The sequence below is a fragment of the Glandiceps talaboti genome, chromosome 11 (assembly GCF_964340395.1).
Source record: "Glandiceps talaboti chromosome 11, keGlaTala1.1, whole genome shotgun sequence".
NCBI lineage: Eukaryota > Metazoa > Hemichordata > Enteropneusta > Spengelidae > Glandiceps > Glandiceps talaboti.
The window spans coordinates 2974922-2993433 of record NC_135559.1 but is presented as its reverse complement, the minus strand read 5'-3'; the positions used below and the strand labels follow the sequence as shown (position 1 = coordinate 2993433).

Genomic DNA, 18512 nt, shown 5'->3' with positions numbered 1-18512 from the left:
TATGTATGTATGTATGTATGTATGTATGTATGTATGTATGTATGTATGCATGTGCGTGCGTACGTACATACGTACATGTGTAAATGCGCATGTATGTAATATGTATGTACGTACATACGTGTGTGTATGCATGTGTACGTGTGTGCATAACTTGTATACATGTATGTATATACAAAGAAATGAGAACTGGATTATCTCAACAAAACTGAAATCAAAGGGTTTCTAAAAGTTCTGACTAACTTTGGCGGGAAATGTTTTATACTGCAGACTAAGACTTTGTGGTGAAACTGACATGGTTGGTTGGTTGGTTGGTTACTTTACAGCCCAATCGCGTGATCTCACCTTTGCGAAACTAAAAGTAAAGCCCTATACTAGTCCAAACAATGTTTTGCGCATGTGTTGACTAGTAATTTTTCACAAATTCCAGGAAACAGGGTGCCACAACAATTCGTAATAACACTTTTTTCCGCAGTAACGCCTGTACATCTCTATATTCCTGTTTCACTACTACATTCATTTTGTGGATCCAGAGTCTTTGACACAACTGATACAAAATGAATCTCAGTTGTATTGCTATGACTGCCTTTAGTCTCCTTATTGTAGGGAATCCAGTTACGTCAGCTGCAGGTACCATTCGTGACCTACGGGAAGTAGACCCATCTGACAACAACCGATGGCGAAATCCTAGTACATTTTCAGGTAGTGGAACGCCAGCTGATATTGAGCAACTTTTTATGACTCGGTGTGAAAGACGTCAGTGTGGGTAAGTGTAAATCTGGGTCATATCTTTGCATATTTTATAACGCCAAGGTGAGAGTTAATTTAGACCACAGTGACTGTGTTTAGACAAAACACTAGTTTTTGGCCAATTTTCGTATCAAGAAGCAGTTTCTAGCCGAGTGACCTATATGATGCACACTATCTAATATTCACCATAGCATGGCATGACCTGGAGTGATTTATTTCGGACGAATGGACAAAACCTACAGCAATAGTTTCCCCTTTGAGGCACTGTAATAAAACATGTAATTCAATATAGTTGGTCGTAGGATGACGGGGTAGGAGGCTGTATTTTTGTTATAATTAATTGAAAAGCAAAATCATGGACTTCAGAAAGATCGAGCGATCGAAAATATTCCAGTGGAAATTCTTTGTATATATATTATGTGTGTACAACATTAAAAAGTTACAATTCGATTAATACCACTTTGCTCTTGACAACCAACTACGATGGCCTGGTTTGAATGTGTATATGTGAAAATAGGAGAGGGTGATATCGTGATACAGGATGTCATCACGTTATCACCACAAAGGGTAGTCCTGCTTGCATACGGAGGAATTCGGGACTCGATTCTGACAATTGTCCCTCCAGTCAGTAATACCATGGATGTATTAGTCTCACTAATACATCCATGGTAATACAGACTCGTGCACCGTCATGGAAGCAGGACTACACAAAGGGAAGTGTGGTATAACTGTACATGTAGTGGGAAAACCTAATCAGCGCCAAATGCACCTCGGCCAACTTCCTGTACTTATATTTTGCAGAATAAACTGAGTTTGGATTGCCCCAGACATCCTTGACCTTATATGGGGTCAGGGACAAACGTCGTTATTTACGACAGTCTCGATCGCATTACATTCTAGCGATACGCGATACAACATCGACTTTACTTTGTGACTAAAATTTACAATGAATTGCAATGTTCTCTAATTAAAAGTAAGGAATCACCAAAATCACTGAGATAACTCGGTACAACTGGGCTACCGAAAGTGAAAAACCTTTGGCTATTTCAATGGTCATTGTTCAAATCTGAACAGCGAGCTGACCTTTCATATACTGGGTGCGTGGTGTCGTAAACAAAACTTGTCTTCACCTGTATTACCAATGTATAGATTTGTTTGCACTCGTACTCTGCATGTAGATAACAGGAGCGCCACCAACGGTGAAATCATCTGTCATACCTGTTTGTGATCGTGTAACGATACACAAACATATTATACATGGTTTTTGTTGTCTGTATAATCATATGTGCACTTCCTAGAGATTAAAAAGCTGATTTTTTTCCCTAAAATTATCATACCATTTGCAAGTTTCTTTTCACATGTTTTGTTGTCTTTCTTCCAAATTGATGGTTTAAACTCCAGTATGATTTGTACTAGCCTGTACATGGACCATGGGTGGTATGATTTAATTTGAAATCTCTCTTTGGAATTTTTAAATTTCATATCTTTGTATTTATCTGTCAGACTACCCTGTCGTGCAACAAGTATATCATACATGCGATAGCAGCTAATGATATAAACACGTCTCAGATCATGAACAGTGCCCCCAGCGGCAGGCAATTTAAGGTAGTCGTACGTGGTGGTGAGTTGACTCCACTGTACACTATAATAAAAAAAATTGTGTGGTTCCGATTACGCTCAATTTTAAAATAGGTGTGGTAGGTAGATTTTTTTATTTTATTTTATTTTATTATATTATATTTGTTTTCATGTGGTGAGTTGACTCCACTGTACACTATAATAAAAAAAATTGTGTGGTTCCGATTATGCTCAATTTTAAAATAGGTGTGGTAGGTAGATTTTTTTTATTTTATTTTATTTTATTATATTATATTATATTTGTTTTCATGTGTGAGTGTCTAGTTCAGGTAGTTATGTTTTCCATTGTTTTCCAAATGGTCTCTGTGTTGTTTATTTCTTCTCATCAGATGTACAGCCATTACAGATTGAAAGAACAGTTTTATATTGTCTTTTTTAAGCATTATTTCTGGCGAGACTTCACAATTTTCGTGATTTTATTATTTTTTCTCGAATATGTAAAAAAGAGTTTAGGGTCGGCAGTGAAAAACTAGGTGTGGGGTTGGGGAACCGGAACACACAAGTTTTTTATTAGGCCTAAGACGCTTCAATCAAAAGGGGTAGACTGTAAATTGCGTCATGTTGATAAGGCGTCTAACTGACAGCGTGGAACGAATGGTGTATCTTAGCGACTGAAAAGGGGATGATATTTTGACTTACTTTAATTACATATACACCCGTCTTCTGTTACAGGCAAAATTGTACTAATCTGTGGCGTCTGTTCCACGATGCCTTTGCATATAAGGATCCATGTCTTCTCAAGGACAGCTACATCAATTACTGTAAGGCTGCAGTGCACCCAACGCCAAAGGATAAGGTATCTCGGTTATTTTCATAGCATAAGTGTACAGTAGACTGTCAAAAAACAAAAATCAAAGAAACTTGAAATTTAACTTTCTTTGATGGTATTAAACTGTTATTCATGTCGAAACACAAAGCCAAGACTCAGTATGCGAATTGATCAACTTGACCATTATACAGAACACGTGACATTATGGACACCTACAATGCATTGTTGTTAATTAAGAAAAAGTCTTGTTTTCACCCCTGATTACGTTTTATATATTCTCCATGACGTGAAATGACGAGTTTTAGTCAACGTCGTCCACACTTTTTCATTAAAATTTTAGTCTTGTATTTTATTTTTACGGTCACGTGTCTTTTCATTTCATTTCCAATGTATAATTATGTAGACGTTGTTCTGGTCCAATACGACTAATCAAGCACATGAAGCATCAGCAACATGTGACTTCACAACGTTAGAGGATACTTTGACAGGGTACACAGCTAATAAGTTGACATGGTGTGGCCAGAAATCGACGCCTGGAATTAACTACAATTCATGTCAGGGCTACAAAGAATGCCGTCAAATCGAGAAATTTGATGCGGTTGGAGCTTTTTGGCAGCAAGCATCGATTGTGGTGAGTAACAGTCATGGTAATCCTCTTTGTAAACGCAGTTACAGTCAAATCAGGACTCCCCTTTAGGAGAACGGAACTTTACAGATAATGGCAGAATTGAATCGCGACTTAAAGTAGGTTTTTCTCGTCATTCTTGCGTAATACATATAATAATAGTAATTTATAATGTGCCTGTTCTCCGAAGAGCTCCAGGCGCAGACACAGAACTACTAACAAAATGAGAGGATACAGAGAAACAATTGAAAACATGGAAGGATGTAGAGAGAAGTGTGTATAAAGTGAGTGGGAGTTAAGATTGAAATAGGTAAGTTTTAAGGGCAGAACGGAACGGAGACTTAGAGTGAGTGTGATGAAAACTGTGGGAAAGACTGTTCCAAATTGAAGAAGCAGTGTAAGATCAAGAACGGGGAATGCTCGCCGAGCTTCTTAGTGACAAATGGTTTCTTTAGGATGCGTGTTTTGGATGAAGACCTAAGTTGTCTGTTGGGAGCATAAAGATGAAGAAGATGAGAAAGATATGCAGGACCATAGACCCTCCACCAATGGTGGTGGGTCAGGACCAATCACCTCCAACACGTCATAACAAACAGAAGAAACCTTGTGTTGTATGCGAGAGTTGATCGGTAACCAATGTAAAGAATGTAGAAGTGGTTCAACGTGGTCAAACTTTGTGGCTTTGCACACAAGGCGTGTGGCTGCATTCTGTACATGCTGTAGCTTGTTAATAAGATTCTTAGGACAACCAGAAAGAAGACTATTACAGTAATCCAAGCGAGAAAGAACACAGACAAGAGTCTTGGTGGCCTGTTGCGTTAGAAAATGACAGATTGAAGCAATATGACGACTGCATACACGACATATTACAGACATTCTGAACATGCTCTGCCATGTTCACAAAGGTTCTTGACGCAAGAGGAAAAGTGTACATCAGCATCACCGACATGGATGTGAGTGGGAGACTCTTTAGTGGTCAGTCTAGGTGACATGATTAGCATAGCTTCAGTTTTACTGTCGTTGAATTGGAGTTTGTTGTGAGTCATCCATACTTTAACATCATAGATACAATTCTGCATGGTTTCGATCATGAGTCGAATTTGGTCAATTTGAGCACTTTTATACATTTGATTATCATCAGCAAATGCATCATGATCGACAGAATGTATGAACTTACAAGATCAAATATATGTTGCAAAAATGTCAAACGACTCCAGAACACAAGTTTACGAAAATGCCTTTATTTCCTACAGTGGCGTTTCCCTTTATAACATGTGAAATAAACCCCTTATCTTTTCTTTTAGTTTGCTGAAGAAGCCGTGGGAATTGTGTCTATTATGCTCGATGGTTCAAGAGATGGTGGTGCATTTAGAGACAACAGGTTAGTATAAATCAACATAGAATTTCTCTCCCTATCATGAAATTCCACTTGGTCTGTTGTGACTCAAGTTTTCAGCAAATAAGAATCACAAGAAAATGTGTGTACTCCTCTAGTAATAAAGAAGTAATTATAATCTACCCTACTGGGCTTGCTATTGTTTTGAGTGGCAATAGTTTCACGTCCTATCCTGGATGCTTCTTCAGGCCAACTGATGATCTAATGACAGATGATGGTTGGTGACACCTGACAGAGGAGAATTGTCAGGTGATGAAGAGAACCGTTGATGAATTTTATTAATCACAGTGTTGCTGTACGCGCGCTCCTGCCAAGTTATGGCGTAGTTCCCCTCCCCTCCCCTATGGTCTAGTATGGGGGTTTCGGTACACTGATTGGAAACCTCTGCTAACTGAAAAAGTCATTGAACGTCTAGTATGCATGGTCGAGGGATCACAATTGTATATCTCAGAAGTGAAGAGGAATTATAGCATTTTGTAAGACTTTGTGAATCTATTACCAATCTCGTGTTAGGAGTCCTCTACAGAATACTGTTTTTGTAAATTTTTCATTACACGCAAAATCAATGCACATTTCATTATATATGTATCAGTATATATATGACAATAAAACACATATCATCACACCACACCACACCACACCACACCACACCACACCACACCACACCACACCACACCATACCACACCATATCATATCATATCATATCATATCATATCATACTTTCTTTGTAATCATAACTTACAATTAATTGTTTTCTTCAAAAGCATCTTCGCTCTTTATGAACTGCCAAACCTACGGACAGGAAGAGTTACACTAGTTCGTATACTCTTGGTTTATACATCGACAAGGTAGGCAATACATAGATTATGTAACCTTAGAATTGAATATCCTGGGTGATTGAGGCTTGTATTTTTAGTATAGAATCAGTGGACAAATTATCCATTCAAAGTTTTGAATGTTAAAGACAATATCTTAAATTGGTTATATTATGTAAAACGCTTTTTTTTCCAAAATCGAACAGCATAACATTGAGATAGTAATTTGTATTTTCCTGATGCTGAGAGTGACGTGAAGGCCTGCCTACCCTGTCACAGCGCCCTCTGGAGAGACAAATTTGTATTATGATTAAAAGACAATCTTATTAAAATCATGATTGATCGAGTGGTAGACTTTCCCCTTCTGCATTTATGTAGGAAAGAAACTTGTAAAAGTGGGACAACATTAGATAATCTGAGAAACAAGATATCTGAGCATGGATTTCAATCTGAATGTATGGATTACACGTAAGTATAATATCATGATAAACATAAATATCGGTTAACCTGGAACAAAACATCGCCCGCCTCTACAAAAAGTCTAACATTGCTACATTTTATTGTCCAATTGCAAAATACATTGTTTGTGTGAGCTATCTTTAGGTACTGTAGGTGCTCAACACTAAACAAGAATCTAGCCTAACCAGTTAATTCCAGTGCCAGTTTCATAAATGGCTGAAGTCTTTGAATAATTATTGTGTCCCTGTCTAACCAATTGAATAAATGGAGGACCTGGTAGGACGGAGGTTGCTATGTGAAAGACGCATTCCTATGCGCTTTCAGACGGGACAGGGAGCGTGCGCAAAGGAGGTGTAGAGGGCGGTAGTGCTGCTTAGGTATATGCCAGGAGTAAGAGTAACTTTGTACAGACTACATTCTCATATTTGATTGCAGGGAATGTAAAATTGTAAAATGCGCTTCGTTAAAATTATATCTGTATGGCATTTTATCCTTTTTAAAACATGCATGGATAAATACTGACAAATGTTTCTGATTCAGTTATCAAAATTTGATTCATAAGTATATAGATTTTGAAAAATCCACAAGTATATATTTTTTTTAACTTCAATCTTGTTATTTGTCTTCCATAGGGACTTTGTTTCTGACAGAGTACGTCGAGATGTTGATGACGTAACAGATTCCAATTGTTACTGTGGAGGTAGCATTCCTATCGCGTCTGTCTTGTGCCTGATACTGACTGTCTTGACACAGCTAGCAGTTTCACAGGGGTGATTATACTGGTGAAAAGAACACACTTCAATAACTGTCGTCGTACCTGTAGTAATGCACGAGCTTGCCATAACTGCAATGTTTATCTTATTAGCTGTTGTAGTGCTTGCAGTGATAATACTATACACCTCACACTGTTTTTAGTGGTTTGAATATACACAAACCAAATTGAACGCTTTCAAACAAATAGTACGGGGTTTATCCTGGTCGTTACGTCACAACATTGTCCTTCTACGTCATCGATTCTACAAAATCCCCATATTTTCTGGTAATATTCATAAAGTTCAGTCCGGAAATGCAGGTATTAATGTCGGAATGGTGATGTGAAGGACTTTATATAGAACCTTTTTACATAACTGAAACATTTGGAAGATAGAAAGGCTAAACAGTACTTGTACGTACTATTATTGTTGTTGTTGTTTCAAACTTCGTAAGTTTTTTCGATCTGCTATTCCTAAACAAAACACACGAAAGCTTCAAAATATATTGAGTGCATACATTCATACTATTCAAGCGTACATCAATGTAATAAGCATCAAAGTGTTCCTTTATGGGTCTCAAACTATACAAATCTAGTTTTATATGCAATATATTAAGTAATGCACATATTTCTGACCATGCTTTCCATGTATGTTATCATTTTATTGTGTTAAAGGAGTACAACATATGAAAGGCATTGCGATTTATAGTCAATGTATGTCATTCACGTTGTTCTCGCTACATACATACATACATACATACATACATACATACATACATACATACATACATACATACATACATACATACATACATACATACACACACATACATACATACATACATACATACACACACATACATACATACATACATACATACATACATACATACATACATACATACATACATACATACATACATACATACGTACATACGTACATACGTACATACGTACATACATACGTACATACATACATACATACATACATACATACATACATACATACATGCATGCATACATACATACATACATACATACATACATACATACATACATACATACATACATACATACATACATACATACATACATACATACATACATACATACATACACATGCTTCCACACACTCTTCCACCCCTCCCCCTACACACACGTACGTCTCTACGTACATCCATCTATCCACCCATATCCATTTAATTTTAACTGTTTCTAGAGTTTTATCAATCAGGAAACTAGCCATCTAGTTTGTTATACACAGTATGGTAGAAAAGTAAACATTCTTACAGTTCTGTTAATAATTACAACGATACAGATTTTTATATGTTGACTTTGTTGTTGGAAAGGGAATGTTTAACCTTTTCAAACGTTGACAAATTTTATGGAACGTTGGATATAAGAACACTATTCAATGAAATTATTCTATGGAACAGAATACAGAACCAGGTGACCGACCCACTGACTGACCGACCGATCGATCACTCACTCAGAGAGAGAGAGACAGACAGACAGACAGACAGACAGACAGACAGACAGACAGGCAGGCAGGCAGGCAGGCAGGCAGACAGACAGACAGACAGACAGACAGACAGACAGACAGACAGACATACTGACAGACAGACAGACAGACAGACAGACAAATAGACAGGTAGTCTGTCTGTCAGTCAGTCGGTTAGTCAGTGTATTATCCAATTTATAATAATTAGCTTTGTTATGTTGCGTTATTATTTATAAGCAGCTATTTGTCGTAACGCAATAAAGGGCCATAAAGTTAATAAAGTAACTGTTTCGTGTGGGCGAGAAACGAAAGGTGATCAATCAATCAATTAATCAGGCAATCAATCAACATTGCTAAATCATTTTTGCGTGGGTGAGAAATGAAGGGTGCATATTTGATACAAATTTATGAACGATTCAAATTGATTTTAGAATGTTCAGTTTGTCATCGTAAATGTAGTCCGGATGTCAACGTGAGCGGAGGTGTAAATCGTAACCATATACTGTATAGGAACTAGACTATCGTAATCAGTGTACAGAATCGGTATTACTAATAGTCTAGCTAGTTCCTGACGACCGTGTTCCGATTTTACACTACTACACATCACAGTAATGTGTGAAGATAACGTAGTGTAAAATCGGAACACGGTCGTCAGGAACTCGACTATATTACTGACGATACGTCATCAGATTATGCGAAATGTTAATATGTAATCTATATTGTATGGTTGGTTATTGACACACACACACACACACACACACACACACACACACACACACACACACACCACACACACACACACACACACACACACACACACACACACACGATCTTGGACGCCGCCTACGCGATTACTATATAACAAAGTTCTTTTCGAAATTCCTAACGGAAATAGTTTCTTTTTATGAAAAGTAAATTGCACCAACCTGCAAAACGGATTATATTGTAAAAGGAATATAATGTTAAAACTACTGTGACAAGAGGAAAACTACACAATTTTCAAATGAAAGGATGCAAATATCACAGGGTTTATAATATGTAGTTTTTATTGTAGTACAATGTAAACTAATACAACTCTCATAAAACTGTGCGCGAATAGCTACCTGTTACCTTACATGCAATATGGCAGGAAACAATGGTCGGATATTAGCAATCAGAACGGATATTGGTGTCAAGATATACATACTTTTAACTTAGTAAATAATGTATTTACAAAAGCTAATCACACTACGAACAATATCAAACATAATGAATAATAATAATATCAATATTTTCACTTCCAAATATACATTTTCAATTATGAATTGTTACAAATGAATGAGATCGTTTGACATATAAGAACGAAAGTGGCGAGTGTCGAGAGATATTCTGTTATCGCACTCAGGCTTCTAAGTCTGAGAACATTTCTTCCTACAAGACAGAATCAGGTAAGTTATACTTTCTTTACAACGTGCATACAACATACATTCAAAATAACAGTGAACGCCTGTATCCATAAATCGAAATCGAAATGGCTGGGTTCTCACGTATCGCCGTAAACCACAACCTCTTTTACGGCACCGTCCAAGACATCGTCGTAAACCACAACCTCTTTTACGGCACCGTCCAAGACATCGTCGTAAACCACAACCTCTTTTACGGCACCGTCCAAGACATCGTCGTAAACCACAGCCTCTTTTACGGCACCGTCCAAGACACACCGTCAAGTGGTGTTTTATTTCGCAGTGTCGTAGAAGAAATAAGAGCTCTGATTTGCGAGAATGGTTCTCGCGTGGCACAAATTATTTTTTAAAACATTTACGACTTTATGAGACGTGACTCATACATTATGGTTATGTTACATATTCTGTAAGATTAACTCTGACACCTAAAAAGAAAAACTTGAGAAGTTGCTTACTCCACGGTCAGATTGGACATCATCAGGAAGTATTTCTTCCCTCAACGGACTGTATCTCATTGGAATGACTTACCTGAATACGTTATTCAAACCAAGACTGTGTGTGACTTTAAAATTCGAGTAGATCAGCATATGAACAAAAAAGGGGGATTATCTAAGCCTTTGGGGTTTCCTTCCCTTTCTTGCCATGGAGTCTTCCACGTTGATCATAATAAATCATGGTAAATCTTTATAAGACAGTTTTAGGGAAGAAATCGAACATTTTCTCTTACCGAAATCAGCTGTATGTGACTTCCGCCGTGAGATGCACCTGTCGGGTGGTCCCGCAAGTGACCTGGACATTTACATTGAACACTAGGAATTCAAAACAGAACAATGTCTTTGCACACTGCCACTCAAAAAGTGAACATTTAGTATTGCATATAGTCATTGTAGTATTGCATATAGTCATTGCAGTATTGTATTTTCGAATATTGGCAGGCATTCTACGCTATAGATGCGTGGTCTAGCGTTTGCAGGCAGGTGAGTAGGGAGAGATCATTTACAATACAATACACGCGTGGTCACAACATTTACGTACTTGTAAAGTCATTGGTTTTTCACAGCGCCCTCAATCGACATAAAAATACCTAGGTACCTTCTGAAATATCAGGCCAGATTATATATGATATAACAATATACATGTAACATGTATGCTGTTTGTTTAATTCATTTTACTACCATACCATTATAACCGATATTTTGATATGCGTATAAGTGCGTCGTTTTATCTGCATGCATTTGTGTATTTTGTACTCTGCTGTGTGCAGTGACCATGTCTTTCTACGATATCATTAGCTTGTTACTGTGATAAGGAGAAGACTTCTACGTACCTTCAAAGCCAGTTTTAACTTTTCCCCACTGATAAAACGACATGGAAGTATTTATGGTTGCCAACCACACAAACCGTAAAAAATTACAACATTTAATGTAACCTCAGATCTTACAATTTAGCCATTATACCTTACCTGGAAATCTGAAGGGTTGTCTGAAGTGCCTCTTGTTTTTATGGACGCATTCTCGTATATTGTGAAATAAAACTAGGTATTAACCTGGGTATTAAATAGAGCCACACTTCAGACTCTAAGGGATACACCATTGGATATCGGGGGGGGAGACTGGAGTATTTTAGAAAAATAATTGTCGCAGATCGAAAGTGAAAAGACGAACTGAAGCTGACGAACTCAAGAAAAAAATGTGCTTCCATCTTTTGAGCTGAAAGATGTGATGCAAGTACGGAAACTAGCTACAAAAAATTGTTGTCAAAAGCCATGATAATTTTTCTAAAGTCTGTTTTCATATAGCAACAACTTACATTTATTGCACATAGCAGCTACCTTATAGGAATTGTCATTGAAACACCCGAAGCGGGTGAAATCTTGACATAACGTCTCCAAATTTCAACAAATGGATATACGTAACATTAAAATTGGTATAAAAATGGGGATTTCTATGGGTGTAAAACACACGAACAGGTATTAGACACACAAATTAGCGTCCATAAAAAATCACAGTAATCTGTGCCTATGTTTGTATATAACCAGGCAAAATTGGTAGTTTGAACTATGACCTACAGAGGGGTAAAGAAATGTTATACGAGTAAGATAAGCCTCAGGAAGAGTTCGAGGATAGGCTAACATAAAGCGAAGCCTGTAAAAGAGAGACAGTCATTCAGTGACTACTGTGTATATGTGAGTATACGTTTTATTTCTGTACTACCTCAGACCACTAAAAAGATTAGTGGTCTAAGATACTACGTAGTTGCCTCCATGATTTTAAAGACGAAGATTTCTGACAAATTTGAATGCAAATATGGAGTCTGAATGGATTTTAAAATAATGAATGCCTAGCGCCTGGGTATATGGTCATGTATAGTATTGCACAATAAATATAATGATTCCACGTACATTATTGGTTGATAGGTTTGACTGAAATGAACATACTTTTCAAAAAATTTATACTGTAATTTTTATTTGTTATATTCGTTGTTAGTGGAGTGAAGGTTAACAGCAAAATATCGATTTATAAATTACAATAACTTAAATGACTATAAACAATTAATGTACAAATATTAATACAAGGATGTCAACGTCACATACTGTAATAGTTTGTAAAGAACTATAATACAAGTAATGTAAGTATGTTCATTTGATCTGGTTAAATAAACTAAAAGGTAATTATACTTCGAACAGCGCAGAACCAATGACGTAAACGCGCGTTGTCATGACGTAAGCAACAAGAAAATAAATCCCATATTTTTGTTCAAACGCGTACAACTTAGTTTTCGCGTGGTGTAATGTAAGCTGCGCTCAATGGTCAATGTTTTCTTTAGTTAGATTGAGATCTATGTACTGAACAGATGCGTATAATTGGAGTCGCATGTATTCAATAAAATGTATATTCCATTACAATATATTTGAAGTTGAGTCAAAATATCACACGTCCAAAAGTTCTCCGATCTCCTTAAAATGGCCTGCCATGACAGACACGCGACCAACAACGACTAGCAAACTGTCCATTTTGACTAAAAGTATAAAGAAATATTTTCAATATATAAATTCTAAAATGCTATTCAAATGTGACTACTCTCTCCACAGTCCTCGGGGCATCGCAATGACACTAAGCCCCAGGCCTATGTAGTCGATGAGGGCACACAGTACAAGAATATTCGGGTACAATTATGCGGTAGATATCAGTACATACAAAACAGTCCTTTTAGCGATGCTCCCGAGGACTGTGAGAGAGTCTAATGTGTATACTATCTTTGGTATAATAATAATATTGAATGTATATTTTAATGTCCTATTTATAACACCGTGACGAATCATTCCTCTTTATTCAATCCAATGATAAGATAACATGTGGCCCATATTCCGACTAGAATACAAGACTATGAATTTGCTTAGTACATTAACTACTTTTTTGTGTATTTATCTCTATCGGGCCGAGGTTTGGCCTTCATCCTTGCAAGCTTAGCATATCCCCCGCAACCAGGCTCCTGACTGTGCGTGTTGTACATGGTGCCGTAAAAAGGCCTGTAGTTGTAGCAATGCTTTTATGTCGTCACTTAATGCTGTGATACAACATACAAACTTCCCTACTATAGCAATACTGTAATAATGGTTTTTCGTTGACGTTTTGATGTTACGCTATTAATAGTAAATTCAAACTCAACAAATTTAGGTTTATCACCGAAGGAGTTAGACTTAGATAACAGCCCAGCTTACACGTAGGTGTTTATCTCAGTTGTTCCACACATCGAGTCCCCCCCCCCCCCACCTCCACCACTACTGTTGTGTCATTTGTTCCAATCCAATGCATGTCATGTCCAAACCGGTAATGTAATAGGTACATGTATATGTTCAGTCACAAAAGTACATTAAGCGAAACAAGTTCAGACACGACAGGTTACAAATACCCCAAGGGCATTCTGTAAGGAGAACGATTTGAAGGATTGCCGGCGCCTTCGTGGTAACATTGTCATTGCCTCCAAGGCGTAATAATAGTACCGAGACCGGTGTGACTGAACGTACACAATTAATATCTTTAAATCAAAAACTTTCAGCAAGTTTAATAGTAACAGTAATCAGAAGGTTTTCTAACGTTTTAGCTAATTGCTGGATTGGTCATTTAAAGTTACATTCTCGCAAACCAGGGTTATCATTTCTTTCGCGACACTGCAAAATAAAGGTGCGTGTTGGACCGTGCCGTAAACGATGCAGTGATTTACGACGATGAAGAGTTGAGGCACAGTACCTTAATTAATATTTACTATAGCTATAATCTAAATTTTCAACCTTTGTGGAATCTCCCATCACATCAACAGATATAGCTTCCACGGGTGTCACTGTCGTGCGGTCTTCCAAGTTGCTTTTTGTGCATTTCACACCTTCAACAATCGCAAGGGTAACACCAACAATTGAGAACAAGATACTTTTGACAATAAAGAAAAAATAAATGGCACTGATTTGTTTCAGTGGAAGGTAAATATGGTACAGAATAAAGACCCGGATACAGGTCAACGGAATATCTGTGATCAATGCATAAATGATAGTGAGAAAGAGTCGATATCTGGCCGCCTTCACGTCGGCCTGTTTATCATTTTCGTGGTACATAATTGGATAGTACATGAAGGTACACATAGACAAGAACTGGATGCAGCCAGCCGATGCCGCAATGACTACGGCATATGCTAGGTATGGATGTGGTAGTACTTCGTTGTTGAGGTCATCGAGAAACGCCAACAGATCCAGTGCACTGGCCATCCAGAACGCAACACCTTTCATCATATCGGAGAAGAAGACGCCCCCACGCGGTAGAAATGCGCGGATTAGTACAAGGACAAGGAAAGATGACTGCACGAAGATCAGGTCCTACAGATACAGAGACGAGAATACAACATAAATTAGACAGGTTCATGGCGATACATTAGTATTAGGTAGGTAGGTGCACAGGGCGTGTAATATTTCATAGATTGTTGTTTTCCAGGTCTACAGACTAAATATAACAACCTTTTGAATATATATTCCTACCTGTACAGGGGAAGAGATATATATTTATAGTATACGTAGTACTATAGAGATTGATACATTTGTAGCAGCAAGATTTGTATGATATTTTCCTAAGAAAACGGAAATCTAAGCAATAATACACGCCCCTGTGGGTAGGTGGATAGGTAGGCGGGATAAATAGGTAGGTGGATGGGCAGGTAGGTGGGTTGGTGTGTAGGTAGGTAGGCCAGTGGATGGGAGGGTGGTTAGGCCAAAAAAAGAAGTGTTTCTGGTCAGCGCGCGCATCTCGCGTCGACCTTTTTTTCGTTTGGCCAGCCCATACAGTCTGCAGATCGGGAGGAAAGACACAAAAATAACCCTCTACTTCAGTGAAGACAACTGCAGAGCCAATCATGAACAAGCATATGACATCTGCCCCACATAAACACTTGCTCTAAAGTAGTTAATAAAAAGAACAGTAACTGACATAAATAGTACATTTAGTAACAGGTTTTTTGAGAATTAATTTTTTTATATTAAAAAACCACTTTAGACGAAATGTCCTGACCAAAAACAATTCTTTTTTGACCTTAGTAAACTCTTCTCGTGTTTAATTAGGATCCCACGTTTGAGCTATGGCTCAGCCACATTTTCTCTCTCAACGGTGATAAGGATGAAATACTGCTACACTCGATGTACAGTCGTCTTAAAAGGCACCTTGTTTATAGTAGCGGTGTGAGGGGATACGAGTGGGACTCACAGGAGAGAAGGGATGATATGATGTCGTAAGACGTTTAGTCTAGTTCCTGACGGACCGTATTCCGTACTACGTTATCTTCATACTGTACTATCTGTACGTGGAATACGGTCCGTCAGGAACTAGACTATACGACATATTATCTCTTTTCACTTGTGACAGCACTCGGTGATTTAGTGGGAAGGTCATATTTTATAGCAAGGCATCAATCTGATTAAAATCCGATGTACATGTCGGCTAATCATTCATTGCTATTTTACCTTCGTTATTTAGCTTGAATTGACCTTCGTGGTACATGTTTACGTTTTTTATCCTGATCGCCTCGACATCGGATTTTTATCAGATTGAGCAAGGCGCATATGATGGAGGGTCACAATATTTATATGACAGGTTCGCTTGCTTTCCCCAACCCACCCCTTTGTAATATTACTGAAGACTCCCAAATGAAAAGTACATTTCTTACCAAGTTATACTCCTGTGGTGACCAAGGCCAATCACCGTTATCAAAAAGGTCAAGTCGTTCATCGTATACTTCCTGAGGATTTTCTAAAGATGTATTTCCCTCCAAGAGTCGATGTGCTACCTGAACACGACCAAGACCAACAAATGGTACCCATATGGACACTTGTACGACGAAGAAAAGTAATGGGTCACACCATCTAGAGGAGGAAAAATATGATGCAATAAATTAAGACAATTCAATTACTATCACAGTGCAGGGTTGTGAAAATTATATAGCACCTCTTGGTCAAACTACATTGCATTACATATTCTATTAACCGTATGAACGGTTTGAAAGAGTCTGGTTGACTAAACTGCCTGCATAAGATTGTCTTCATGGAACAAGTCATAAAAATACGTGTGTGACAGATGTCTTTATTTATTGTGCTGTGTTGTGTTGTGTTGTGTTGTGTTGTGTTGTGTTGTGTTGTGTTGTGTTGTGTTGTGTTGTGTTGTGTTGTGTTGTGTTGTGTTGTGTTGTAAATTTCGTCAACTTGTCATTTCCTTTGTCACATTTGTTATTTAACGTTCTGGTGCTGTCCCACCAGCCTGTCACTTCTTCTAGTGGTCTGAGCTTTAACACAACAATGAGTCTTTGTGCTGGAAGTTTGTTTTAACATTTCTGCGAAGACATGAGTATAGACTAGCTTTGTACCCACAAGGCGATGGACTGACAATTACTTTCAATAGAATGTTAGTTTGAACTATACATGTTCCCCTCCCCACTTCGAATCACGAACAAAGGTTGTCTAGTCCATAGACAATTCATTGTGGCGGCATGTACATGTACTTGTATGGACCAAATACGTATAGGTAGTAGTACACGGAAATTGAATGATGGACAAGGACGTAATGGCAGTGATCAGTTTAATCATTTTGCCCCAACACAAAAAAATGGTGATTCCGTTTACAAAATGATTACTTCTTTTTTAACAGAGAAAATATCACCGCTGGTAAAACAGATACAAAACCAACGGAAAATCACCAATAATATAAAAACTGAGTCGTCATTTTGAACGTAATCAACACCTCGTTAACAACAAATGTCCAAAGCAAACTGTCACTTGGATCATTTCTTAATCTCAAACTCTTTTGAAGAACGAGGTGTTCAAGTTCAGTAAACGTTGGCAGTAATATCTATGTCTGAATATCATATAAAGAAAGGTATACTTACGAAAACAGTCCGTAGAACTTATTATTACAATTACAGCAACATAATTGACATTTTGAAGGAGTGATAAAAGTGAGTAGAAGTTGTAAGACCACAAGGGAGAGAAAACCGCTTGGGATAAGTGACATGTAAAAGTACAAATCCTCCACCAGGTAGTTGTGTTCTATGTATATCCGCCACCCTGTAAATATTACGGTTGCAAGAGCGACCAAAGACAACGCCAGGGTACGTAACACGTCCAATCGTTTCAGTTCATGATTACCAGGCCCAATACAACATCCAGCTCCGCTCATTTTAAAATAAATGTGTACGTTGCTCAAAACACATACAACGAATTGTTTCTCGATAAGCTTTGACTGCGATACTATTCGGTTTCACATTAAAATGATGACTGTATCACCGAAAGTGTTGCGACGACACATGAAACCTGAGTCATCACTACGGAAACACATACACACTGACTACCCACCACGACTTCTATTGTCATTATGGAAACCTTTTGTTCGTTTTATAATTTGACTCCAATGACCTCTGTGTGACCTCATAAATTGCAATACTTTACACTAAATGGAGCTGAACGAACGGTATTTTAATACCAAAGGAACTTTGCTGAAATATAAGGGGGGGGGGGGTTTACGTTGACCAATGTTCAATTCCTAAACCTTTGTTAAACCGATTGATCTTTAGAGCTGGTATATATCTACTGTTACATACATTTTTATATGAAAATATACTAAAAGATATTAACTGATTTTAGGTTGATAAATTTGGAAACAGGCGAAATTCTAATACAGAAGTACTTATGTATCGATATAATGGATCCTATTGTTTTTGGCCAAGCACTTTAGCAAAACCAACACACAATTATAACTACAAAAGGGAACATTCCAATCAAATACAAAGACACGTGAATAACAAAAGAATACAATTAGAAGAAACAATGGAAAATGCTATT

General features: G+C 37.6%; 2 protein-coding genes across 2 annotated transcripts; one reads left to right on the top strand and one right to left on the bottom strand.

Moving 5' to 3' along the window:
* Positions 1-401: 401 nt before the first annotated feature.
* LOC144442502 (ADP-ribosyl cyclase/cyclic ADP-ribose hydrolase-like) lies at positions 402-7889 on the top strand. The gene is made up of 7 exons (XM_078131862.1): positions 402-763; positions 3058-3181; positions 3558-3785; positions 5084-5160; positions 5941-6024; positions 6370-6459; positions 7083-7889. The coding sequence occupies exons 1-7, from the start codon at positions 555-557 to the stop codon at positions 7222-7224; spliced, it is 954 nt and encodes a 317-aa protein (XP_077987988.1). The 5' UTR covers positions 402-554; the 3' UTR covers positions 7225-7889.
* A 4519-nt stretch (positions 7890-12408) lies between these two features.
* On the bottom strand, positions 12409-18022 carry LOC144442372 (uncharacterized). Its single transcript, XM_078131700.1, has 3 exons — positions 17561-18022; positions 16349-16544; positions 12409-15011 (listed from the first exon to the last, which is right to left on the bottom strand). Exons 1-3 carry the CDS (start codon positions 17848-17850, stop codon positions 14400-14402), a joined length of 1098 nt encoding a protein of 365 aa, XP_077987826.1. The 5' UTR covers positions 17851-18022; the 3' UTR covers positions 12409-14399.
* Between the last annotated feature and the right edge of the window lie 490 nt (positions 18023-18512).